The sequence below is a fragment of the Sturnira hondurensis genome, unplaced genomic scaffold (assembly GCF_014824575.4).
Source record: "Sturnira hondurensis isolate 20B ecotype Veracruz unplaced genomic scaffold, ASM1482457v3 Scaffold0013559, whole genome shotgun sequence".
NCBI classification, from domain to species: Eukaryota; Metazoa; Chordata; class Mammalia; order Chiroptera; family Phyllostomidae; genus Sturnira; species Sturnira hondurensis.
In genome coordinates, this window is record NW_028086190.1 from 4361198 (window position 1) to 4388845 (window position 27648).

General features: G+C 36.7%; 1 protein-coding gene across 4 annotated transcripts in view; it reads left to right on the plus strand.

Annotated features, from left to right (window-relative positions):
• The window catches only part of BNC2 (basonuclin zinc finger protein 2), a 425587-nt gene that overhangs the window by 253926 nt on the left and 144013 nt on the right, over positions 1 to 27648 (plus strand). For all 4 annotated transcript variants that reach the window (XM_037061921.1, XM_037061922.1, XM_037061923.1 and 1 more), the window contains one exon: positions 22249 to 22351. In XM_037061921.1, coding sequence (XP_036917816.1) covers positions 22249 to 22351 — 103 coding nt within the window. The remainder of the gene's footprint in view (positions 1 to 22248; positions 22352 to 27648) is intronic.

Genomic DNA, 27648 nt, shown 5'->3' on the forward strand with positions numbered 1-27648 from the left:
GCTTATCACAGTAGATGACTATTTAAAAACAGATGGAAACTTTTTTCAGGTATATATTGTATCCTCCTCATTGACTCCATGTAAATTTTGTTGGGTAAACTACTCATACATATCTAATGCTGCTTCAGTTCACAGATCCATATAACCCTGATAAATTACAGCCATTTAAGTATTATGTTGGTTTCTTATAGGACTCTTGCCCCTTCATCCTCATATCTGTAGTGTACTTTTTCTTCTCATACATAAGTTTTTGGGAACTGCAGACTCCTTCTGGGGATATTTAGGAAAAGTGTTACTCATTGGTCATTCTTTTCAAGTTTTAGTGAATCTAATTACAGTCGTGTGCCTGGCAGGCATGAAAACCATTAAATGAGCAAAGAGGGCTCCCAAATGCCACTCCATGAGTATAATTTAAAAAGTCTCAGATTCAGCGTATCTGTCTGCACTTGCGTTGCTAGGTACATTCCCTTGGACTATAATCCCTCTGGTTGTGGTTACATGGTGTGCTGAATCCTTTGCCACCCCTTCTCCTCCCTCGCCACTGCGCTGTGTAGTGTCTGTATTATGTTGCAAGGCCTTCCCTGTAGAATGGCTGGGGATATATATTATGTTTACCCATAACATGTGTGAGATATAAACGATTTGTTATTTAGGGATGAAACAGAGGTGACTCACCTTCTTACGAGTTTGTAATCCTCAGACAAAAGACAATTAAGTGGGAAGCAGAGAACAATAAGAACAAAGCAAAGTGAAATCTATTTTTTTCTACCTCTCAACTCAAGACTGAGGGCAACAAGTCCCAGGGAAATAGTCAGACTAGAAGGATTGCCCAGTAAGGGATCCAAGACTTAATGACAAAATGAGTGGAGGGAAGAGGGAACACTATTGCTGCAAAGAAAAAGAACCTCACTCTTTCTGGGAGTCACAGAAAAGACTTTTCTTTAGATGCGCACTCATTTCTGTATCCTTATATTTAGCTTGTCTTCCAGGTGAGTTCCAGACTTTTCCCTTGGAAGAACAAAGTTTCCCTTTCACCTTTAGGCTCCTACTTCAGTTCTCCCCGGTGAAGTTCTCCATCCACAAGATGGGTTAGGGATATGCCATCTCTGTGCACCATAGCATCCTGTGTTTATACCTACTCTGGTTTAAGTTGCTTATTTACTTACCTTGCCAACTAAGTTTCTTGAGGATATTGTCTTACAGTACAGTATCTTCACCCATAGTTCCTGGCACAGAGTAGATACTCAGAAAATATTTGTTGCACTAATTATTTCATTTTTACAACTTTGATAGAAAAGCTCTTTGAGCCCATGAGTAGTGTCTCTGAAAGGCCCCCAGGTGCCATTTTCTCCAGCCCAGACAGTGATCAGAGTTAGCCAGCCTTCTGCATCAAGCAGCCTTTTGTTCAGACAACCTGTGTTGAGCATCTTCTACAGGATAGTGTTCTAAGCCTCCCAAAACCCAATGTTTTCTTCTGTTCAGAACACTAAATTTAGATTGGAGAAGTCTGATATAATAAAAGTAAGTAAATTATTATAAAATGTAAAACCCAGAGCTTGGAGGAAATTCAGAGCATGATCCAACTTATACATGTCGGAAGTTATACAAGTCGAAAGAGGAAGTTAAGTGTAGAGTTTGATGTTCTCTTTCAAGTTCATATGCCAGTGAATGATTGGAAATAGTACCTAAGGTTTTTAGGTCTCTCTGGCAACCTCTTCCTGTCAGATTCTTTTTACCACATGTGCTTATATAGTAAGTGGTAAGGGCATATTTAAATGTATATAAACTGTCTGGAAGCTGTGCATTATTTATATCAGAAATGTATTTTAATGCTTATTTTGTGTAGGATAGGATTCATACTCACAATAATAGTTTTCACTTATCATTTAATGCATGTCTGGCACTGCACGGAAGCTCTTTTAACAAATGATCACTAACGTACAATATAAGAACCTATATAAAAATAGTATCATTTCATTATTACAAGTGAAGAATTGGGGCTCAAAGTAGATCAGTATCTACTGATCAGTTCTAATGGCAGCTCATAAGAACATCTCCCCTTTCTTCTACATTGCTGTATGATTGTCTTACCTCTCCTTGTTTCCTCATTTTTTTCTTTCTCTGAGGTTTCACATTTACTTTTATCAAAGTGAATCCCTTTTTAAAAAAATGACTACCTGTTTATTTTCTCCCCTAATCCATTCTTCACAGTCTCTGCTAGAGTGATCTTTTTAAGTGAATGCCTCTAAAAAATATTTTCCTCAGTTATCTTCAGTTGTGTCTTCTACACATTTCTTCATTCACTGCTCAAAGTAGCACATGTGGGCTAGTTTTAAATAATCATTTCTCTTATGTAGGACCCAAAACTTGTTTGTCATTGAAGTTGTAAAACCTTTCTTCCCTTCAATGAAGCGGGTTTTTTAAACCACTGGTTTAAAAAAGAAGTTCTTGAGAGATTGGACTAACTCTTTTATGAAGTAAGGGAAATAGCACTTGTTACTTCCTGGTACTTGTGGGACGTAAATAAAGGTTTAAGAACTTCGAGGCAGTAAAGTCTAGTGATTTAGAACCTAGATACTGCACTAGACTTGCAGAAGCTAGAATCCTGGCTCAGCCTTGGGAAAGTTTGTTTATGTCTCTGTGCTTCAATTCTCTTACCTGTGGAATAGAGGTACTGATACTGTGATATTCCCTGAGAAGGTAACTGTCAAGATTAAATGAATTTTGCTGGGTAGTCTATTTAGAACAGTGCTTGATATAGTGTAAGTGCATAAGAAGTGTTGGCCAGTATTATCATCTTAACTCTCTAGACAGAGTATGAAATATGAAAGGAAAATAAGAGTATATTCCTAAAAATAATGTATCTTGTAGTAGGATAGTTCACCTCTTTATTCTCCTTAACAATTTATTTGTGATGTATCAGGTCCTTCTTGTATTGACACTGCCTACTCAGTGTGCTTCAAGAAAGCAACTGCAGTGTTAAATGTGCTGTTCTTAAAATAGTGACTTTTTCTTTGATGTGTGTGACAGGACATTATGTGACATCTGTGTTGAAGGAGATGTGTCCATTAAAATACTCTATTTTTATAATTCCTAACAATAGGGGGATTTCTTTGGTACAGTGACCTTATTAGTTTAAGTAAAACTAACTAATGTACCAAAACCACATAAAAACAGACCACCACTGAGAAGTATTTTTGTCTTTTGTTTTACAGGGGCTATTTTTTTATTGAGGTAAAATCCGCATAACATAAAATCCATCATTTAAAGTGTGTACAACACGGTAGCTTTTAGTGCAGCCCCCACACTGTAGCGCTGTGCAGCCATCACCACAATCTCACAGGGTCTTTTAGTGCAGCCCCCACACTGTAGCGCTGTGCAGCCATCACCACAATCTCACAGGGTCTTTTAGTGCAGCCCCCACACTGTAGCGCTGTGCAGCCATCACCACAATCTCACAGGGTCTTTTAGTGCAGCCCCCACACTGTAGCGCTGTGCAGCCATCACCACAATCTCACAGGGTCTTTTAGTGCAGCCCCCACACTGTAGCGCTGTGCAGCCATCACCACAATCTCACAGGGTCTTTTAGTGCAGCCCCCACACTGTAGCGCTGTGCAGCCATCACCACAATCTCACAGGGTCTTTTAGTGCAGCCCCCACACTGTAGCGCTGTGCAGCCATCACCACAATCTCACAGGGTCTTTTAGTGCAGCCCCCACACTGTAGCGCTGTGCAGCCATCACCACAATCTCACAGGGTCTTTTAGTGCAGCCCCCACACTGTAGCGCTGTGCAGCCATCACCACAATCTCACAGGGTCTTTTAGTGCAGCCCCCACACTGTAGCGCTGTGCAGCCATCACCACAATCTCACAGGGTCTTTTAGTGCAGCCCCCACACTGTAGCGCTGTGCAGCCATCACCACAATCTCACAGGGTCTTTTAGTGCAGCCCCCACACTGTAGTACTGTGCAGACATCACCACAATCTCACAGGGTCTTTTAGTGCAGCCCCCACACTGTAGTACTGTGCAGCCATCACCACAATCTCACAGGGTCTTTTAGTACAGCCCCCACACTGTAGTACTGTGCAGACATCACCACAATCTCACAGGGTCTTTTAGTGCAGCCCCCACACTGTAGCGCTGTGCAGCCATCACCACAATCTCACAGGATCCTTTCCACTGAAAACAATTTATTTCTAAAGAAAGTTTTAGGAATTTTGCTTTGAATTCAAATTATGTCATTTTAAATAACAAATGTAGTAGTTCAGTGTTGCTTTTATAAAATGAAAAAGTGCTGGGTTACATTGTTATTTACAGAGCATTGCTTCTCTTTTACAGCAAACTTTAAAAAAATCTCCATATACTCACAAGCTCAGAGAGGGAGGGAGAGAGACTGAGAGAGTGGCGTTCTAATGAAGATAGTGGCAAAATACCTGCTTTATAATCAGTTATATTTCTGTTAAATAAGCAGGAAAATTGTTAGTGTTTTTTAAACAGTAAGCTAATTTGAACAGGATGGAAAGAATTGACTATCTTGCCAACATCAAAATCAAATAAAACTCGCAACCTTTAATATTATTTATATAAGATTTGGTTTAATATACAAACCCATACAAAGTTTTGCTTTGTTTGAACAAACACAGTAAATATACCTTTCTATCTTTTTTATATTTGATTTAAGCAAGGAAAGATATTGTCAATTTATATGACATCTCTAAACATGTTTCAGTCAAGATTGTGAGAAATTGATGTTTATAAGGGATTTCATTTGTAAGGAGTTTGAGAGGAGGTTTTTTTTCATGAGTATTTTATTTTTTATTTTTTTATTGTTGTTCAAGTGCAACCATTTTCACCCCACCGTGCCCCCCACCTTACCCATCTCCACCTCACACCCTTGAACCTATCCTTTTTGGATTTTTTTAAGAAAACCTAAACAGGAAAATTTACATCTCTTGCTGCATTAATAAAATCAACTGAGATTATGAACAGGAACATTTACAGCAGATTTGAGGTGTTGAAGCTCACCTAAAATTAAAATATTATCGAAAAATCTCATGTTATTGCCATATCTCATAGTATTTTCATACTCCTATCTCTTTTTGGTTCTGTCCAAACTGAGGCATCTTGGACCAAAAAGTATGTTTTGATTGTTGGATGTCTCTATTATGAAAGTGCTTGAGATGTGCTTGTTGATAAAGTTTGTGTACATGGATATAAAATGTTTTAAAGTGACATTCGTCAAGTGAGCAGTTTTGTACATGCACTTCTTTTGAGTGGATTTGCTAGGACAAACCTGGTTGTTAAAACATTTAACAACTATTTACACGGGTTGCATTTAATAAACCTATGTTTGTTTTTAAATATACATTTTTAAAATATTTTATTCATTTATTTTTAGAGGGGAAAGGAAGAAGAGAGGGAGAGAAATATCAATGTATGGTTGCCTCTCATGTGTCCCCCGCTGGGAACTGGCCTGCAACCCAGGCATGTGCTCTGACTGGGAATCGAACCGGGATCGTGTGGTTCACAGGCCTGCGCTCAATCCACTGAGCTACACCAGCCAAGGCTGTTTTTAAATACACATTTTAAAGAGTATTAAAATTTAAACTTTAACTGATTGCATGTTTTCTTGCAGAACATCAGCATTCTATGTGATGCTATGAATGGAGGTGAATTTTGTTTTTAGCACTGTAACAGCACTTGTCCATGAATATAATGCTGGGTTAGGGCCTGAGCCTTGACTTTGCAACTAAAAGGGTGAACACTCCTGTTTGCAGTGCTTGACTCTATTCTTTTCTGGACTAAGGAGTAGGATTACTTTGGTTTTTGATAGGTTTAATCAAATCTAATACCAGTTTAACAGTTGGAGACATAAAAGGGTAACCATCAGCATGTTTTCAAAACACAGACTACTACTCCAGAACCATATTCCAGTCATTAAATTTCTTGTTTTCAGCAATTCCCAAAAGTTTTAGTGGATGCTCCAAAAGACCCACAGAATGCTCTTAGTGCAAACAGTGAAACAGTTCCCTCTGTTTCTAAAGTATTTACTTCATTGTTTTATTAGGTAATGTTGTATATCAGTATTATAGGGAGTGAGGAATAATGTAGAGGAGAAAGGGGATGAAGTGATTGGGTAGCATTAAATGATAAAAATCCACCTTCCTGGCTGTAGTTAATACAGAAATGTAAAAATGTTCCCATCTGTGTAAGTCATCAGTTTCTGATGTAGTCCCTGGAGGAAGTGGCTGAAAAGTCATTTCCACCTAATGGATTGTTAGGTTGCCTCTGTACAGTACGTCGGTGGTTGCAGCCTACTTCCTCTCAGATAAAGGGCCATGTGGCTAAAACCCCATCACAGCTGACACTAATTGGCATAGCCGTCTGCTGGAGCTGTGAAAGCAGGCCTGCGTGGGCATACAGTGGGCGCAGGGATGGGGCATGTGGCACTGAGGGGAGGACTTTCTTTCAAATTTTGCTAGTGGGTACACATATTTTGATTTTCCCTTTTTCTGACCCATGTTTCTGCAATGCATATCATCTTCAACGTTGTTATTTTTGGAAAAAATCATTGAAAGCCCCTTTGCTGAGCACCATGTCACTGAGAGGTATCCTCACCTTAGACAATATTGAGACTTCCAAATATTATCACTTAGCTGTGAAAAATCTCTATTCTGTAATTAATATTAGTAGTAAACATAATACATTAGGAGACAACTCTTTAGCTCACATTTTAATGCATCTAATAAACTAATACTTTGGGGTTTTTCCTTTCTTTCTTAAATAAGAAGCCAGAAGAGGGCATATTTAGTCTTTCAAAAATTAGTTTGGGAGGCATTTGCCCCAATTCACTTACAATGATCATAAATTAGGAGAATAACTTGCTTTGTACTCATAAGGGTCTGGAATGATGGATTTAGTTGCTGTAAGGGGTTTAAAGTAGCAAAAAATATATGAAGCAGATTAGCACCCTGTCCTTAGCAACTTTTAAGTATGTCAGAAGTTGATGGCTTCCATACTTCAATGATTATACACAAAGGATGGAACTGGGGAGGGAAGAGAAATACTACTAAGCAGAGATATATTGGAGGGACTCTGCTGGTCACGTTTAGGCACTTTCCTGCATGTTTAATTTACAGGTATTATCTGCTGGTATTATAGGTATTACAGGTATTATATTTCCTGCATCTTAATTTACAGGTATTATCTGCTTTCCATTTGTAGAAAAGTGTGACTACAGTCATTGCCAGTTGTAGGCAAACCTACTTTTTTAAATGCATACTGAAAATTGGTGAGTGGTGGCAGTAAGAAGGAAGGGAATTACTGAGGGAATTGATTAATCACTATTAATCATTTATGCCTCTTCCCTGTATCCATTTAAAATGAAAATGGATAGCCATTTAGGTACTCAGACCCTGGGCCTCTCTAGCTTCCTCTTTTCCTCTCCATCCTTATCAGGCTCAGGAGGACATAGTGGGAACTTGCTTCAACAGTTGGCTTGGACCACAGCTCCCTGTGAGAGGCTCTGCTTTCTAACACTGGAAAGCTCCTGAGGGCTCCTCAGGAAACTGCTTACTTCCCTCGCAGTGTCCAAAGGGATGAGAAACAAGTTTGGGATTTCCCTTCACCCATGAAACTCTTCCAGCAGAACATCTTTCTGCATTTTGGACCATTTGTTTAGTTCTCAGCACAATTCCATGCCTTTTTCAAGCACCAAAATGATATTAATAATTACAGGGCTAAGACTAGGGTGAGACTTCTCAGTTGTCTGGGGTGCAAAATTTGATGAGGTGCAGTCCCTTGGGGTTGAGTAAGTGCCCTTGAGATTCTAATTCATTAATTCTGGAGTGTCCTTCTGGACCACTGTGCTTCTGTGAAGTGCCACAGATGATTCTGATACAGACATGTTCTCTTTTATATGTAATAGATAAGGGTTTTGTTTTATTTTGTTTTTTAAAGAAATGCAAACATGTGGCTCATAGCAAAAGATGAGATTGTGCTAAGAAACTTTGTTTTCTCAGAACGTTGGTAAATTGCACCTTCAGTGTACAAACTGCCTCTGATGTCTAAATAACGAAGGAAAAGGTGCACCAGCACTACTTTCGGTGATCCCAAATTAAAGCAAGAAGCAGTTTCCCATTGGAGGCGTCATTAGCACAGGTTTTACATTTCTCACCCCTTTTCTTTATATGTTGTTTTCTCAAATGGAAAGGAACATACCTGACACCTGTGTGCAGAGAGCCCCGTGTTATTAACTCGGGTATGATGGCCCCCCACACAAACAAGCTTTAGTAGCTGACAAAACACTACCACTTTAAACTAACTTCAGCACTGTAGGATTTTTCCTCCTCCCCATTGATATTTTAAAATTAAGCAAGTAAATTAATTAGAGGGAGATTCTATTTCAGTGAATTGATATACAAAATCTAAAATATTTTTTCATGGAGATAAATATTGCAATGATGTTTGATAATTAGCATTTGGCTAGGTAATCATCATGTAGTCTAACTTTAAAATGTGTTAATCTCTGATTAAGAGTGAAAGGCCAAATCTGTCTAGACTAGTAGTCTGAAAAAAATAATACTGTATAAATACACACCCACTTCTAAAATTCTATCACTCATATTTATATCTGAGGCATGCCATCTAGCATTATGCCTCAGTGTTAACTTGAACCACAGGTAATATATTTTATAATTAAATGATAAGCTTCACATTTATTGGATATGATCAAACATAAAATATTAAAACATTCACTGTCAGCTGTATGGATATTCAGATAATGTTTAAGTGAAATCATTGAATTGTACTTTCCTGATCTATTTATGGTTCACCAAAGTGGAACATGCTACTTGTGTGAATAGTGTAGGAAACAGTCGTTTTACAAAAACTGTGAGGTGCTTTGTAGAAAACCAAATTGTGCTGTGTCTTTTGTTTGTTTGTTCTTTGTTTATTAAGGAATAAAATGAACAGCTATAAAAACTAACTTTAAGCAAAGAACACTATATATATTATATATATAAATATATATATATTATATATATATAACATATATATTATATGTGTACTGGTATTTGGCGTTTAAAAAACTGGGAAATGTGCCATTTCTTTGCCAGACAGAGCAGACAGAAGCGGTAGGTGTTGCCCAAGGATACATACACATTGCCTGAACAGAGCCAGCATCTGATGCATAGCTCTTGAACTGTGATGAGCCTGGGTTTCTTTTTCTTTCTCCCCTCCTCCTCCCCTCCCCTCCTCCTCTCCTTCCCACTCCCCTCCCCTCCTCCTCTCCTCCCACTCCTACTCTCTTCTTTTCTTTTTTGTTTAAGGCACACTATTATTAAAGTCGCCTTTGGGAGCAGAAAGATGGTAATGGTGGGGAAGAGGTTTGTTGTTGGTTTTTTTCTATAATGTCATGTAGACCCCAGGTTAGAATGTTCCTGGTATTGCCTAGAAAAAGAGCTAGCTCGTTGTGTGTCCTTAGAGTAAGACACTGGTTTTGAGTATATCTAAAATGTCTTTTCCCTGTAGTGGTGGATTCTGCCATAGCCAAGCCTCTGAGAATGTTACCTCTCACCACTCTCTCACCTGGCATTAGATGGCCTGGATACAGCCACTTGCACATTTTGGTAGTATATGTGCTATATCACTTATCTGATACCATAATTTCCATTTTCACTTAGATACCCCTGGAATCTGTAGCTGCTGCTTAGTCACAGATGGACATTTTAGCAACTTCACTTTTTCTTTTCTTGAAATTCACAAAATATTACAAAAATCATGTCTACCTAAAAAGCTGTCTCTGCTTCCATTCCCCCCGCCAGGATGCCAGTACTTAGAATCATGAATTTAATGTGAATTACATATATTGATAGCCTCTTAGCAGTCTATTAGATTTCAATTGCTTAAAAAGTTGTTAGAGGACCAAAAATTTGGTAGATAAATACAAACCGTTTAGCAAGTGATGTGAATAGCAACAGAGATTTTACTTCACGTCTGTCAACTACCTGTGCTATTGTTATTAATACTACAATTATGCTTCTTGTTCTCTGCAAGTATGTATGTGTGGTCTTTTTCATCAGGGTCACATGTGCCTGTACTGAGAGACAAATTATTGGTTTGAAAATTTTAATTATTTAATGAAGAGACTCCATGAGATCTCAATATATAAGGGGACAGTGTACGAAAACCAGGCATAGAATAAAGAATATCATCTTTATGTGATCGATAAATTATGATAGTCAAAAATCACATCTAACCTTGTACAAAAAGGAATGAATTTATTCTGTACTCTTAGATTATGGGGAAATTTACATAAAAGCACATGCTGATAAAGCTTGTGCTTTCTGGTGTATAAAGCAGATACCTAAAAATATGTCTGTTTGTGTTCATATACAGAAATAAAGGACAGTTTTCCATGAAAGAATGCATTCTGTTAGAATTGCTGTAGATTTTCATAATTTTTAAAGCATTCCTATTGTAACTTACATCAAAAGGGCAGCCAGGGTTTTTTTGTTCCTGACTATACATACGCATTATAAAAAAAAAGCGAGTCTACTGTAATTACCAGTTTGCAGAGCGAATTCCTGCAGGGTTTGTACTCTCCCCATTAGTAAAAGAGATAAGTTGAAATGTATTAAAATTTCACTGTACAACTGGGAGTTTTTGTTCACAGTAAATGTGTTAATGTTTCTTCATTGCTTGACTGTTTGTGTTTAAATTTAGGCAGCGTGCCCAACAGGGACAAAATTATAGGATAAAGCTATGTATAAAAGAAAATCCTTCCGAGAGCACCAATAGGGCTCTTAAAAAAAAGCAGTTACATATAATAGTACATGGCTGCAGCCACAGAGAAAAGTTTTATCTATCTATTTCAGAATTACTGGAATTTTTCTTTTCCTTGTGTAAAAGTTAAGAGGACCAAACTTATGTCCGTAGCTAGTACACTTTGATGTAAAAAGTCTATTATTTTATATAGTGTTACTGCCATAAGAAGGAAGAGAGCTTCTTCGTATCCTGCTGATGAAGAGAAGCTAATAGCATTTTGAGAGAGAGGTGATAGATCACATTTTCTTCCCTGGTAAACAAATTCTTTCTTGTTAAGAATTCTAATTACAGCCTGGTATAATTTTGGAGCATTTTCCTCTGCTTTTCTTCATTGCCACAAACTTAGTAAATACAATTATTCACATAAATAAGCTTATGTATTTTTAAAAAATTGATCTACACCCACTATCACCTGGTAGCGTGAATATGCAATGAAATTCACAAATAAGAGATAAAACTGCTATTTCTCTGCTTTCCAGTGTGGGCAGAATTTGCAGTTACCTAAAACACTGGCCATACAAGCTTTAGCCATCCAAGGAACTAATCCTCCTCTCTCTCTCTCTCTCTTACATATTGAAAATGTCTTGTAGAAACTACCTTTTGTAGTTTCTTTTCCCCACTTTTCCATATGTGAAGATGAAAGAGTTTGCCAATATCCCTATGCTGTCCCTGAATACAAATCATGTAAACAAGCAAAAATAAAATATAAATCTTTATTTTTAGTTGCTATTCTAAAAATAGATTTGTAATTTACTTAGTCACAGTATGTGTAGGCATGTTGAGACATATGAGAGAGAGAACATGTGTGTATATTTCATTTGTTTGGATCCATACATTCAAGCACTCACAGGGAAATGTGAAAAGCTCCTAGAATATTTCCTGTGTTATATTAGCTTTCCATCATAAAATGTATTTTACCCTTTAAAATAGGTTGGGGTGGGAGAGCAAGAGAGAGAGATTTAATTCTTACTTCCTCCTCTATACTGTTCTTTAAAAAGTACATTTTTAACTGATAGACCTTGAAGTCCTTCAGAGCTATTACTTTGTTGGCTAATTCATAGAAAGGCACCATATGAAAATTGGATTTTTGATCTGATGGACTGATTCTTGAGTTCTTATGAACCATTTATAGTCTATCAAGTAAATCCTTCTTAGTTCACGGATTATTGACCCAATGGACCATATTATCTGCTTCGAGGCTGTTATAGCCCATTATGTTGATTCAGCTGACACACATGTGAACCCAGTCCACATGCCCAAGATGACATTCACATTGTTCTGGAAGACACCCTCTTTTTCCACAAAGCTCTCTATTTATTTCTTAATTTTCGAGAGTTGGCTCCGAGTTCCTGACAGCTATAGGTCTCTGGATTTGCCAGTGACGTTGAAGCATTTGTTAGCAGCTAGAAGGTCTGCTCTTCGCTGTCTTTTTAAAATAAATGTATGTCTCTCTTTGTCTTTTAAACCTACTAATCCTTAAAAGAAAAAAGAGAATAATGTTTGTTCAACACCTGAAGGCACATTTTATCCTCACATGCTTACAGACTCCATAGAAATTTGTGGGGTTTCTCTGAGCATTTGAATGTACCCCTTTGAATTTAAGAAAACCGCCTTTTAGAAGAAATGATAATATTATATTTGTTTTTTTTAAAAATGTATTACCTGAGAGGCTTCACTTAAAAAATCTCAGTGACTCTTACCAGTGGTAAAATCAAGATGTGCCTTTAGTGATTTATATGACACACTAATGAAGCCAGTCCAGGTCTCAGCACAGACCTCTGGGGAATCTATGACCTAACATAAATAACGTATAAGAGGGCATGTCGACTGTTCATCATATCATTATTATTTGTAATAGGTATGATTCCTGAGGTAGTGTCTGCTCTTGGGCAAAGAAACATATTCTTTCATTATCAGACATAATTATGATGCACAGTTATATGCACAATGGTAGGTATTAAAATGTTTATTAAGATATGCTACTAATGGCAATCCCAAGACAGATAGAAGTAAGATAATGTAAAATAAGTCAGGTGTTCTTGGGAATGCTTTTGTCTTTTTTCGGATTTTGGACTTTCTTAATATAACCTTTTAAAAACTTCATAGAAAGCTTTTCAGAATTGCTTGTCTGTCTAAAATGTACATCTTTGTTTGTAGAAAATCCTGGTGTAAATTACCTGCTTACTTAGCAGTTTCCCTGTTTTTTCAAGTTGTTTAAACCTTCACCCCCTCCTCTCCCTCTGTGTATAGTTTCATCCACATCTCTTATTTGGTCTTAAACTCCTATTGGAACTGAAAAAATATCTGAGGAAATCTCACTGTGCAGGAGGATAGCAGGGGGGATTATTCAGCTCCTTGACTCTCATACACAGGCAGAGGGGAAAGAGCCCTGGATTACTGGCTGTGGCCATTTAAGGACAGCTCCAAGTCTCATTTTCTGCTGTTTGAAAAATCTCTAATTTGGGGGATTTTGGTGATTAAATACAAGAATATATTTGAAGTATTATGCAAGCTTCATAGCACCGTGCAAACATGTGGTATTATTAGTCTCACAAAGACGGCCTCAATTGGCCTCGGTAAACCAAAGTTGTCATTTGAAAAGATGCATTCTAAAATGTAACTAACAACTTATGTCTGTTGCTTCACTGAGGTAAATTCTTTTTACAAACCTAAAGGAGTAAATTTAGTTAAAAGGTCATCCATGTTACTACGTCTTACTCCGTAAGCAAGTTGATTATTGTGTTTTGACATTTGAAGTAATGTGGCTGGTTCCTTTAATAGAGAGGGACTTCTTCCTTCAAGGAGTCTTTCTCATGCTGTCTGTCTGGGAAGGAGAGGCATCATCGAGGTAGGGTGATGTCTTATGTTCGGCACAACCTGGGGTAAATCTTGGGTTGCTGCCGCACATCTCTGCTTGGTCACCGACCTGTGTACCATCGTGTAGATCGTCCTTCCCAGGATTGAGGCTGCTTCTGAAATACTACCAGAATTTAAGCTTTATCTTGTCTTGTTTCTTTCCTAATGAGGAGTATTTCTTTGTCAAGTGCTTAAAGGTTTATAAGTCTTCTTGCATCTCAATATAAATCCCTTTCTTATTAATGTCTTCCCTATCATATTATATTAGTAATTGTTTTCATGAATGCCACAGAGAAATATAATCACATTACCACCTTTCAAATTGCATTAGTGAAAATGAATAAAAAGGATACGCATATCAATGGAATACAAAATGGCTGATTCAACATTAAGGTGAAATGAGATGAATATTACTTAGCATTCGGATGGTATTGGAGGCGCTTTGACTCCTCATATAAAGTTGTGTATTCTGGTAAATGTAGACTGGGTTTAGTTAAATGTGGTGATTTTTTTTCTGGTGAGCTAACCCCTTATTTTCAATTAGATGATAAGTATGTTCATGGAAAGAATATTTCCTTTCTAGTTAAGCTAGCACAGCTGCCTAAATAGTCTGTAAAATTTGTAAACTTTCAGGCAATAAATGGAATATCTTAATTGTTAACTGTTAGGTAAGAAAATAAAATGTTCCTGCCCAAATTGAAATGCCTTTCATTTCCTGTTTCTCTAATATTACTAACTGCCTAACAAAATAGGTTGTATTACCATAGACCTAATTTAATTGGGGGAAGGAAAACATAACACGCACATCGCGAAGCCTGCATATGCTTTGATGCCATGGAAGCATGGGTATTTTCCTTATATAATTGGCTATATCCCGCTGTTGATTTTTACTCTGAACTCCTAAATTATTTAAATGGGGTCTTCCTCATGTCGATTGATAGCAGGTTGTGGTCATAAGATAATGACTGCAGATGCTCATTGGATCCATGTCTGTGAAAATTTATGTGCCTGTGTTTATGTCCCTTTCTCCCTGTTTGTATTTATGTATTCACACATAGTCATAGAAATATCCACACTCATCTGTAAACACCTATTCAAAAGTTTGTGGTTCTCCTTCTTTGCCTCCTCCAGCTAAACCAAATTCACTTCTTGACTTTTGCTGAAGTAATTTTTTTCATCACGGTAAATTGAGAAGTATTTTTGCTAATGTACATGATAAAATTTATCATTGTCAGTTTGAAACAACTTAGTTTTTTTAGTATGTTAATATTAGTATGTGAGCATTAAAAGTGAGAGATCCTTCTCCCCGCCCCCAATTTTTAAAAGATGTTCTAGATTTTCCTGATAGAAAAGTAGCAACAGATTTTTGAAATAATTTTAATCTTTAAATGGATATATTAGGTTTTAACATTTCAGAGTAGAAGGGATTTTCAAATTTAAGCAGCAGTGAAATTCTTTTGTTTGCCTCTGTTTATTCACTGATGTAGCATTCGTATATTGAAGGACTACTGGGTTAAAGACGGATGTTATGCCACATTATGTCTCCTGGGGGAATAATATCTTACGAATTAAATTATTTAATGCCACCAAAAAAAACTAGGTGATTCAGAAAGTTTTGCTCTCCCCCTTTAGATGTAGTTCATACACCATACATTTTTACCCATTTACAATGTATAATTCAGTGAATTTTAGTACATTTATAGTTGTATGCAACTGTCATACCTGATTGCAAAATCCTGCAGCGCAGTAAGTTTATATACTTTTACTTTCACCATGTTATAATGAAGTAAAAGTAAATTTCTCATGAAGTTGCCTAGTCCATGTTGGCTGGAAGTAAGCTCAGAAGCTGTCCACCATGAAAAAATAATTTCTTTGCTCAAACTCTATTGCAACTTGGCCAAATTTAAGACACTGGGTTCTTCAACAAAGGCAGTATCATGTAAGTTTTTCAGGTCTTGGCCAACACTCAGAGTGCTTCTTTTGAAAGTTGTTTCTTTTCAATTAGTTGTACATACCAGCTCTGTGAAAATAGAAGAGAGAGAAACCTCTCCTACAGATTACACAGAGAGCTGTTTACTAACTTAATCACCATTACTGTCATGTGAGTTCTTTAGAATCTTTGTGACAATGCTTGAATTATGTCTTAGGCTCTCATGCACAAGATGTGTAAGTGCATGTGGAAGTCTTGTTAATCTCTGTGCATCTTTTTGGCCATGTACAAGATCATTCTTTTCATTCATAATGCTTGGTAGCTATTACTTTGTAATTACTGCTTTGTATTCTATGACAATCCTAGGAAAGCTAGCTTTCATATTTTTATTTGAAATAAAATATACATTTTATTTCAAATAAATTTTTTGAAAATATACATTTTAGACGGAAGTATTCAAAGAACATTTTTCCCCACCCAATAAAAATGTCCATTTGTCTTTTGACACCATGCATGTACAGTTGGCTGGTTCTACATGTTTATGATACCTGCATGTGACTTCCAAATTAGAAAACTTAATTTATTAAGACATTTGTTCTTTTTAAAACTAAAAACAGTGAAACTGGTCACTGATATTTATTATAGACAATTAATTTGTACACGTAGATTATACCACCTACATTTACAGTAGAAACTGATGGGACAGAATGGATGCTATATTAATGATGGACTTTTTCTATAATTTAATTTTAATACAGGTCATGTACTTAACTATTAAACATTTTTAAATGACTTAAATAAAATTTCTCAATCCAAGTTGTAAATCTTGGTATTCTCCCAGGAAATGAACAAGAAGAAAGTAGATTTAAGAAGGATTTTTAGTTCCATATGGGAGATTTGGCCAGGGATACTTGAACACTTGAAGAGAGCTCCCTGCAAATAAGACAAAACCCAGAACTGAAATTAATTTTATTTTTAGTAGATGTTTGTTTGTTTGTTTCTCTATTGGTGTATGGGAGTAGTTTTCTTTCTATGACTGCTCCTTCAGAGTAATGATTCCTGTTTTATGTTTCTATTTGCCCATGGCCTTATTTTTTGCCTTTTGTTATTTTGTGTCAGGTAAATTGTGTGTGTTCCCAAACAAGGAACAGCTGATAGATTTATTAATTAGCCTTGTAGATAGTTCCTTTGTGAGGTACACTAAATATTAGCTGAAGCATCAATCTGTTCTTTGCTGAGAAATGTCATTTGTGAGGAGATTGATGTTCAGTTCACATATACTTGCAGAGTTCAATATAATAAAGTGAAAGAGACTTTAGTTGCAGCAATAACAGAATCTGTTATGGAGTAGGGCTTTGGAACTCGTCCAAACTACTTTCAAAAGCACTCTTCTTTAATATTCAAATATAAAAGTGATACTGACCAAAATGGAATTGAATGTTTTTATATTAAACTGGCCTGTTTTCTGTATTTAAGATATACTTTTGAATGTGTTTATAATATACTCATTTTAATTGTATGTTTTCTCCCCTTTTCTATGATTAATAGAAATAAACTGATTAATAATTGGGAAATCTACCCCATCATTTAAGAGGAATGTAACACCCATATAAACATTTCTGAACCCTGGTATTAAAGCTAATAATCCCCGTCTGATCCATTGTAGACGATGACAGTGTGCACAGTATGGCCTCATGTATGTCAAAGCGTTCATTTATTAATTAAGACTAAATATGTGTTAAGCATTTTACAAGCTGTTGGAAAAACTTAATATATTGGGAAGAATCATAATGAAAAATACTTCAAATATCATATGTGGAAAGTTTCTTGAGGTCGTAAATGTTTTTTTATTTATTGAGCTTTTACTATTGCTAGGCACAGTGCCACATACTTTATATTCATTATTTAAGTCTTTTGACACTCTTGTGATGTTACTGTTACTGTCATTTTACAGATAAGGAAAGGGGCTCAGAGAATTATACGTTTCTTTAGGTGCCTTTTGAACACCTATTATTCACCCAGCAGGTGTGTTGCCCTGCCTTGATGGGCCTTAAAGTTTAGAGGGGAAGACATGCCGTAGTCAAATAATCATACAGATGTATAAGTATAATATTTTATTTACCTGTAATAGGTTATAGGTGAATTATAATGTTCACAACTGTGATAAGTTCAGTGACAGAAAGATCCCTTGTGAAACAGGTGACTAGTGGGGAATTTACCTTGATTTGGATCCGAGGGCAGCTGCCTTGGGGGATGGGGGCACTGTTTGCATTGAAGCCAGAGAGATGAGCAGGCGCTAGCCGTGCACAGCGGCAATGGGGTGGTGGGCACGGGGAGGGGCTCTGCTCCCACTGCCTCACTGGGGATGGGATTGTAGCTCCAGATTTCCAGAGGGATGGAGAGCTCGCACAGATCTGGGTCTGATTCAGGAGACATTAGCAGTTGAGCAACTTTAGGCAAGGTACTTAATTGTGTCTACCTCGGTTTCCTTGTTTTGAGAAATAAAGGTGATAATAGTATAAACCTCATGGTATTTTCTGAGGATTAACAGAGTTAAAGTTTATAAAGTTTCCAGCACAAGATCTAGAAAATGTCACTTATCTAGTAAATGTAGCTATTATGAATAATAACATAATAATGTACTGTTATAAATTATAAATGAATAAATAAATAAATCTATCCTACCTTTAATAGAAGAAAAGACAGGAATAAAAAGGGAGAGATGGTGCTTCTCAGGCCTGTTTAAGTGCTTCCTTCTGTTCCTAGGGTCTCTTCTCTCAACCCAGTGCCCACAAACTCTGACTGTAAAGGCCTGGACCACAAGGGCTCTGCCATCTATTTCCTGCCTCTTAACATAGTTCTTGGCTCTAAAGTGATTATTTTTGCGTAGTGATGATATTTGAAACTGTAGGAAGAGATGGAATTGCCAAATTAAAGAGAGAAGAGCCTGGTCGTGGGAAACACCTGTATTTATTTACAGTGGAGAGTGAGAAGTTGCTGCCAGAAAAACTAGGATAGTTGGTCTCCATGAAGAAAAGTTAGTGCTGTAAGCTGCATTGAGGTCTGGGAAGACGAGGAGACTAGTAAGGGGACCAGATGTGGTGAGAATATTCCTCTTGGACAAAGCAGTTCCAGTAGCAGAATTCAGATTGTGAAAATAAAATGTAGGTGGTGGTAAAGAAGTGAAAGCAGTTGGGTGCTTAGTTACATGGATTTTTCTTTCAAGAAATCCATGGTAAAAGTAAGCAGAAGGAATAATTACTTTTAATGAGTTGTAGGCTTAACAAAGTTTGTTATTGATGCCATTGTTTGAGGGGAGTTGAGAATTCTGGTCCTGTAAGAATGGAGGGAAGAATTGCTGAGTACAGTCAGGATCCTGGAATCATGGGGGGTTGATAGCCTGAGTTAGCCTGACCTGCACAAGGATCCCTGTGTATTTAGGTGGAAACAATCTGACTCAACTGTCTGTACGTTATTTTGGTGTCCTCTTTCTTCCTCTTTGTCATCATCTCTGGATTTTCTGTAGTTCATAGTGCCCAGCAGTGAGTGGGTAGCACTCGTACGTTAGCTGAATGAAGAAAGAAATGAACATGCCCGTAAAAATGAAAGTTTATTCATTTCTGCTCTTCCCAACTGTCTCCTTATAAAGTATGTACATTTTTGAGGCTTAGCTGGCTTTGATAGTTTTATGATAATTTATTTTTTTAAAGTGTGGGTGAGTTGGCAAGTGATCACATTGGTTCTATTTTATTGTGAATAAATAGTATGTCAAAGTTTTATGTCGTTTCAAAAATGTTATTTAGAATAAAACTTCCTTTGAAGCCACAATATTCTCTTACTCAAAATATTTATTTAGACCATATTTTAAAAATATATATAACTCCCTTAAGGAATGATTGTAGTGTATATAAATCTGGATTTAAAACAAATAGACCTGGAATTCATAGAAATACAAAATGGGTATTCCAGTACTTAAGTGTTTATATACGAAAGTAGTTGAGGTGTTCCAGTGTTTGTATGTTTAGGAACAGAAAGAGTAGAATTTAGAAAGAAAGATGATGATCTGAGAAGTTTAATTCCCAAATGTGCCAGATGTACAGAGTTATTTAGGAAGAGAAAATATTTGAATCATAAGCTAGCTTAGAGTAAGTGAATCAGCGATTCAACCAGTGAGTAAATAAATATACATAAAATAAAGCAACTCCACAATTTCTTAATTTTTCAGGTCCTGAATAAAACTGTAATTTAAAAGTGTTTTTTTAAGCCCTGACTGGGTAGCTCAGTTGGTTCAAGTGTCATCTCCATATGCCAGGGTTGCGGGTTTGATTGACCTCCAGTCAGGGCACATGCAAGACTCAACCAATGAACGCACAAATAAGTGCCACAGCCAATCAGTGTTTTTCCTTCTCTTTCTCTCTACCTTCCTCCTTTCTTTCCTTCCTCCCTTCCTCTCTCTCTCTCTCTCTCTCTCTCAAATCAGTAAATAAAAATATAAGAACTGTGCTTTTAAACACCATGAAAAATTAGGCTATTTTAATAAAATAATTAAATATTATCAAATTAATTATTTAAAATATGTATGTCTTTTGTGCCTGAGTTAACATATAGTCCTTGAGAGATCATCTCTTTTTTACTGATCATCCCTTAATTGTGGTAATGCAGGGGTTTTTTTGTTGTTCTGTTTTGTTTTTTAAGGATTTATGAAAGCTTCTATGATCACACTTCAGATTATATAAATATTTTAATGCCAACGTGGTTGCCACATCTGAATTTATAATTGGATAGTCTGTAAAGTGCTTGTTTTTAGTAGAAACACTGTTCTCTCTTTTTTGTTGTTTTGACCATGATTCAGTCTAGTTGTGAGTTCATTAACTAATGATCATGTTAGTTTAAGAAACTATTTCTAACCTGGGGATGTTCTAATATATTTACTTGGTAACTATTGAAGGTGAGGTAAGAAATTTTGGGAGAAACATTTCCCCTTATAACCTGCAAATACATATATTATTATTGCTTAGCATTTTCTTTTGTGCCCCTATTATTACCAGTTCATTTAATTACTAATACATACAGCAAAGTTTTACAGCCTGACTAATGTCCTTGGACTGTTGACAGAGGAAGAGACCCTGAGCCATCAAGCAGATGATAGAGTTGGGGATTTCCCCAGAGGTAGTAGAGGAGCAAATCAGGGGTGGAGGTGTAAGGTAAGAAAGGAGTCTTCGGTGAGGAATGTAGCCTCAGAAACCCAGTAGCAGCCTACAGATTCAGTGTTCATTATTGAAAGAAAACTATTTTAAACTTGCCTCATCCAAAACATGGGGAAGAGTAGGACCTTCTTCAGTATTACTCTCCGTAAATGGAATTTGGCTCAGTGATATTAATCAAGTACTGATGTTACAAAGGAAACTGTTTATATAAAAGTCCAAATGATTCCAGGAATATGAGCATCCGGAGGTGTGTAAGTGAACCATAGCTTTGAGGCACAGAGTTGCAGTTTCAGGTAGCCCCATGCCTTTGCCCTCCTTCCCCCTTCACCCAAATCAGCAATCATTGATTGCATATAAAGCTGTAGAGAGATCTTTTCCTGGCAATTCAGGTAGTTACAGTAGATTGTTAATCTGTGAATGATTGGACTAAATCCCTTCTGTCTTCAGAATTTTCATGCAAATTAGAACTAAATGTATGAGATAAATTTATTAACTGTAGTCTAGGGCATAGGTCAGCTTTAGCACAACTCTTAAGTATAGGATTTTATCCATAAAAAAGTTGTACTTCATTTATGCTAATTTTCTATGGATCCACTTTATAATATAAACTGGTGAGAGGATATTTTAAAATATCTTTAAAGAAATGAAAGATTTTTTAATGTGTTTTTCAGTTTTCTAAGATGCAGCTGGATTATTCCAAATATAAAATGTTCTGATAAATGGCTTTTCCTATTCTATATCTGATCTTAAAACAAATTTAGGGTTGTTTTCTTACATCACCATTAAAATAAAAGGAGAGTTGTTTTGTATCTTTCAAAATAAGAATGAAGGTGAAATTATAATATCACAGGGGTAAAAACAAGGAACTGGGAAGCGATAAATAATACTGAAAATACACAGTATAGTAGGTTCTTTTTGGGCCAATGGGGTGTCTTTAAAAATGTCCCTGAAAGATTAACAAAATATTTAAGTGAAACGCAGCAGGAGAAAAGTAACATCCTAATAATATTTGTATGTTTTGTTTTACTTTTATCAACATTTTACTTGAACATTGTCATACTCAAATGTATATTTTTATATTATTACTAAATGGATAAACTTAAATTGGATTAGCAGCAATATTTTTTTCCGTTTTAGATCCTGATGTTATAAATCCAGCTTGTTGTAGAATAAGTAGTCCTTTATTCTTATTCTACTCTCCATTTCTAGGTTAAAGGTTACATATGAGTGACATGAAATATTCTATTAGTGAATGAATCTTGTCTTTTTACTTCTTTATAAGAGATTTTGATGGCATCAAAAAACTTCCAGGCCTCTACCAACATGAAGACTTTAAAAATGGAAGTAGATGCTTCTTAGTAAAATGTAGAAGAAATGTAGTACCTTTGAACAAATGCTGATGCTTTTGTCACTCTTTTATTTTTCAGGCCATCCGTTGCACACTGGTAAACTGCACGTGTGAATGTTTTCAGCCGGGGAAGATTAACCTGAGGACCTGCGATCAGTGTAAACATGGCTGGGTGGCACATGGTGAGGAAAATCTGAACCTTTCTTTATGTTCTCGTCGTGTTCATGTGAACGTGCATATTTTTTTAGAGCAGGCACTGGTTTGGAGAAGAGAGGGGTCAGCTGTGCTCCAAGTTTCAGTTAACATGCATCCTGTAGCTTTCAAATAGCATATTTTTGGCTCCAAAACATAAGGCTTGGGTAAGGAGTTCTCAACAGAAGGGTGAGATGTTCATAGGAGAGCTGGGCCATGGGATTCTGACTGAACAGAGCAGCAGCTAGCAATCACCCAGCCTGATGGAAACTCAGACACACCACGGTTCGTCTTCCAGGGTCTAGACCTCAGAGGGAAGCTGGCACATCTTTTTTGCTTAGGAGAACTTTGTGATGACTGCCCACCCTTGTCATATGCATTAGAGGCTGAGTTTCTCCTCCCAGATATTAAATTTTGTATGATCTAAGGTGAGTGGCAGAAGTGAATGGGAACACTGGCTAGTATCTGAGAAAATAATCTATGCAACCTTTTCAGTGTGCGTTGAGACCAGAGGTACCCAGTACTGGTGGCATGTGAGCTCTGTGGAGGTGTGTGTTGGGGGCGAGGGTGAACCGTGGCCAAGGCTGCAAAGTGTTGAGGCTTTTTGCCAGATGCACAGGACTGTTCCACTGATGTGAACTTAGCATTTCACTCATTCTTATATATGGTTTATGCTTTTTACATTTAGGCAACAGGAAACTTATAAGTAAGCAGAGATATTTTCTTTACTTCCTAAACTATAGAATATTAAAGGATAGGTAATGTTTGTAAAAGAAGTTTTGGCTTGAGATTTCTTTGCCAGCCTGAGGCATTGGCTCTTAAGTAGACATATTCTTCATTCCCAAGCAGTGTCAAATATCCAGTAGGTTGTATTTTTATAAATGTCATATTATTATAGCAAGATCTGAGGTAACACCACTGGGCCATTCCTTGAAATTCTTTTAATTTACCATGTACCTAGCTTGTTAGGGAATGTCTGTTGACCTTGTCGGGACGTTTCAGCCATGTTTCTGTGAGGGAGGGAGAAGAGAAAGGAGGTAGTCATAGTAGTAGGAGGGGAATATACTACAAGGACTGCGCCTGGCGGACATGGCCACAACCCTTCAGAACCCCCTGGGATGGAACTCGTTCCTGCTTCAATTGAAAGCCAAGATCCGCGACAGCCCTCATCCCAGTTCCAAACAACAGATAAACTGCTCTTACTTATGCAGTCTGTGTTTGCTACTACATTTGATGATTTCTTGTCTGTCCCTGTATTAGTTTGCCAGGGCTGCCATAACAAAACCACAGACTGGGTGGCTTTAACAGCAGACATTTCTGAAGGCTGCAAGTCCAAAATCGGGGTGTTTTCAAGGTTGGTTTTATTCTGAGAACTCTCTTTTTGGCTTTCTCTGTGTCCTCAAATGATCTTTCCTCCGTAGGTGCACATCCCTGATGTGTCTGTCACAGTTTCTCTTCTTAAAAGGACAGCAGTCAGGTTGGATCAGGGACTGCTCTCCTGACCCCATTTTAACTTAATCATCTCTTTAAAGGTCCTGTCTCCAGACACAGTCACATTCTGAAATACTAGAGGTTAAGGCTTAACTCTAGGAATTTGGGGGGAACAAAATTCATCCCAGAACAGTGTCTGAATATCCCTCTTAACCTAACGAAGTATTGGCTTTGCAAGGTAATAGGTGCAGGGCTTATGTCCCAAGCCCCTCAAGAATCTTAGAGGCAGTATTGGGTTACATCCTGACTCTGCAGCTTTAATAGCATGCAGGTTAACATCTCAACTTCTTGGGTTTTTTAAAACATATAAGATTAATAATACTTACTTCGTAGAATTATTGTAAGAATTAAAGATAAAGTATATGAAGCATTTAAAATAAATAATACATGTTACAAGTAACAAACTGGACAATGGATGAGCAATAAAGGGGGGATCAACTATTGAACAAAGGACTTTTCATTTATGAGCTCTCTTTTCCAAAGCCATCTTGTGTTACCATCATCTTTCTGCTGTGGTAGCTTTGTGAGTATAAGAGTTTACTGTGTCACTGGTTTGTTTTATCTCTCCAACTTCCACGTGCGTATTACATTAGTAGTGGAAGGGGGTAGGGGGAAGCAATATTTCTTCCTTCTTGAACAAGATAAATTATTCTGGCCAATGGTTGTTTCTAAGGCTTTCTAAAGGATGTAATTTTTCACCAAACTTGAACAAGGTATTTCTGTTACATCAGACTGCACTTTTCCTACTGAGTCATTAGAAATTCTATGATTCTGGGATATTAATTTTGGAGTTTCTCAGATTTTAGTTTCCTCACCACCACTATCACTTTGACCTCTATTTTTCCCCCACAACACAGATACGTCGATATACAGTTCAACATATGTACACACAGAAATACAAATCCCACTATTCCCCCATTCATGGGCAAATTAGCAGTAAAGGCTTACTTTCTAGCTTCTGAGTTGGCCGTGGGATGAGAGCACTCACTCTTTTTGCCTTTAGCATTTCAACTAATTGTTTCATTCTCTTCCCCTGCACAGAAACCATGAAACCATCCCCCAATTATTTCTGCTCAGAGGTGAAACACAGCAGTCTTTCTGGCTGCTTTACATAGTACATTGTCCTATGTGTAGGACAAGGAAGGAAGCAACTTGTTTTTTCTAGTGAAAAATTTTAAGTGGGTGGAACAGCAATAAGACTACCAAGATAGATCTTATAGAAGTCTTTCATGGTAGCACTGAACCCATTCCATCTTTATTATGCTACAAAAGAAACCCTTATGTTTGCTATTGAAAAATAAGCACATGCCAAAATCAGGTGTTCCCTACAGAAAAAAGAATTTTTAGAAAAATTTTGGCCTCTTTTGAATAAATGTCTCTCTGTATCTCCTTTGGTAGCAGCATCTTCAGTTTCCTTATAAGATGTTTAAATTTTATGTGTCATTGTACATTTTATGTATGCCTGTGTTTATACATACACATATACACACATGTACATGTGTACACAGTTGCTCACTTCATTACACTACAAATTGCTTCTCAAGCCTGCTTGAATTGTTGATATTAGTAGCTTTACAGAAACTTTGAGAAAGATGTTTTAAAAAAATTAAAGAGAGTGGGTGATTAATTTATCATACTATAACACCTGGGTTTTAAAATTACTCACTGGACCCTGATGCTATTCACAAATTACTTCTTTGAAATCCTTAGCACTATTGACTTAAGGGAATGAGGGGGAACCCACCCCCCAAAATAGAAAAAAGTTCCTTAAATATAAATAGATATTTCTTATTGAATTGATAAAGGCTTTCCTGCCCTTTTCTCTCCATTAACAAATTTCAGCTCTTTCAGTTTGATAATAGAAAGCGGGGCTTTATTGCATTTAACTTTATTTAAGACAAGCTTTTTGGGGTAAAGAATGTCCATGCCTGTAGCTTACTTAGTTGGTGTGCTAGAAATGGCCCTGAGTTTCTGATTTTGTCACATTTCTGGTTAGAGTTTTTGGATGAAGGACTTCAGCATGTTGCCACTTAATTCACTTAACAAGTACATATTTTTCCCTCCTCTGTTTTGCATTGTCTTTTCTATGCTTTTCCTTCAGTCACTTGTAGTGACCAGAGTGAGTCTTGGGGGGAGAAAAAAAACAAATCCTACAATTTTAATTGTTCTTGGTTCAAAAGTGACAAAAGATATCAGGCTTCTTTTCTGGTGGCATAAATGTTTATGTTGGTAGAAATGTCAGTTTGTTGTGTTTTGACTGTTTCCCACCATACTAGAGTAGCAATTTTTCCATTCACAGATTTGAAGCTTCAGCCAAGTATTTTACATAGTCATAGGAATTAGCAGGTATATTCCCAGTGTATCCCCAGTGGTGGGGGAGCATGGGGGAGGGAGAAGAGTGCTCCCTACTCATCATTTTCCTTTGAGGAATCTGCTTCTAGTGAGAAGTGTTACCATTAGGACTTTGTTGTCTTTTGAAAAACTGAAGGCATGGTGAAAGGGTAAGAACTATTGTACTTAACTATTTTTATTTATTACTTGGAAATTAGTTTTAATGTCCATAGTCTTGATAAAGACTTTATTTCTAAACTATTAACTTAATGTAAATAAAGTAATAAAGCATTTTTAAAAGTAAACTATTTTCCAAATGATTTTAGGAAATATTTAATGACAGTCTAAAACATCTGGAAACTTTGTTTTTAATTATGATGGGGTACATTTGATAAAAAGAGGTGGGTAGGTTTTAAAAAGATACTTTTTCCTTTACTAGACTGGTAAGTTTTATTTCTGATGAAGCCCATTTGTTACCTTAAGAAAAAATCCACTGTTTCTTGGTATGGCTACTAAGCATGTGGCAAGGATATGAGGCTCAATGAATAAGAAGTATATTGCATAGTTTAATGAACCCCACGGCAGCTTTCGAATTATTTTCTTCATAGAATCCTCAGACTGTAAACCAATAGAATGTGCTGTTCCAACAAGCTGTGTGATGCTGAAGTTTTCATTCACTTGTAAGCAGTCTGAACTAACACTAGTTGTTTACTTTGGCTGAGGTCTGTCTATGAGAATTCTTGATGCACTGGAATTCTTGAAACCTTTTCTGTGTTATGTTCCATAAATGTGATTTCTCTTTACCATTTGTAGTTCATTCAAGGGAAAGATAGTTCTTCTTTATTACTTTAATTATTTGCTCATCAAGCTAGCTGTTTCCCTGCCAGTTTCCAAACTATTCAGGTTTTTTTTAATGGCAAATGAGCAGGCTTGGCCTGCATCATCTGGACCATCAATCAGTAGATATTTATTAAACATACATCATATGTGAAGTACTGTGCCAGGTATCCTTCAGTTCTTCATTTCTGCGTCACAGGAAATGGTGAGCGGTATAAAGTTAATTTAGTGTCATATAGCAACCAGCTTTATGGTTTAATGTACTGTAAGACTTAATATTCATAGAATCCATTCATTTCAAACCTTTCTTTTTTTATAAGTCACTGAAACTAATTTTTCTTTTTTTTGTTTTCAGCATCACTGAATTTGAATTCTCAGCTCTGTACTTGATATGTCTTATAAGAACAGGGGTATTTATCTCTATAAGTAACCCTCACACAAATTAAAAATATCAGATGTGGTATACACTTAAAACTAATACAATGTTATATGTCACTTATGACTCAACTAAAAAGACATAAAAAAAGAAAATATAGGACATCCCATTAAATTTGAATTTCAGACAATGAAATAATATGTATTTATATGTAAATGTAAATATATTTTTAGTATAACCATGTACCATGCA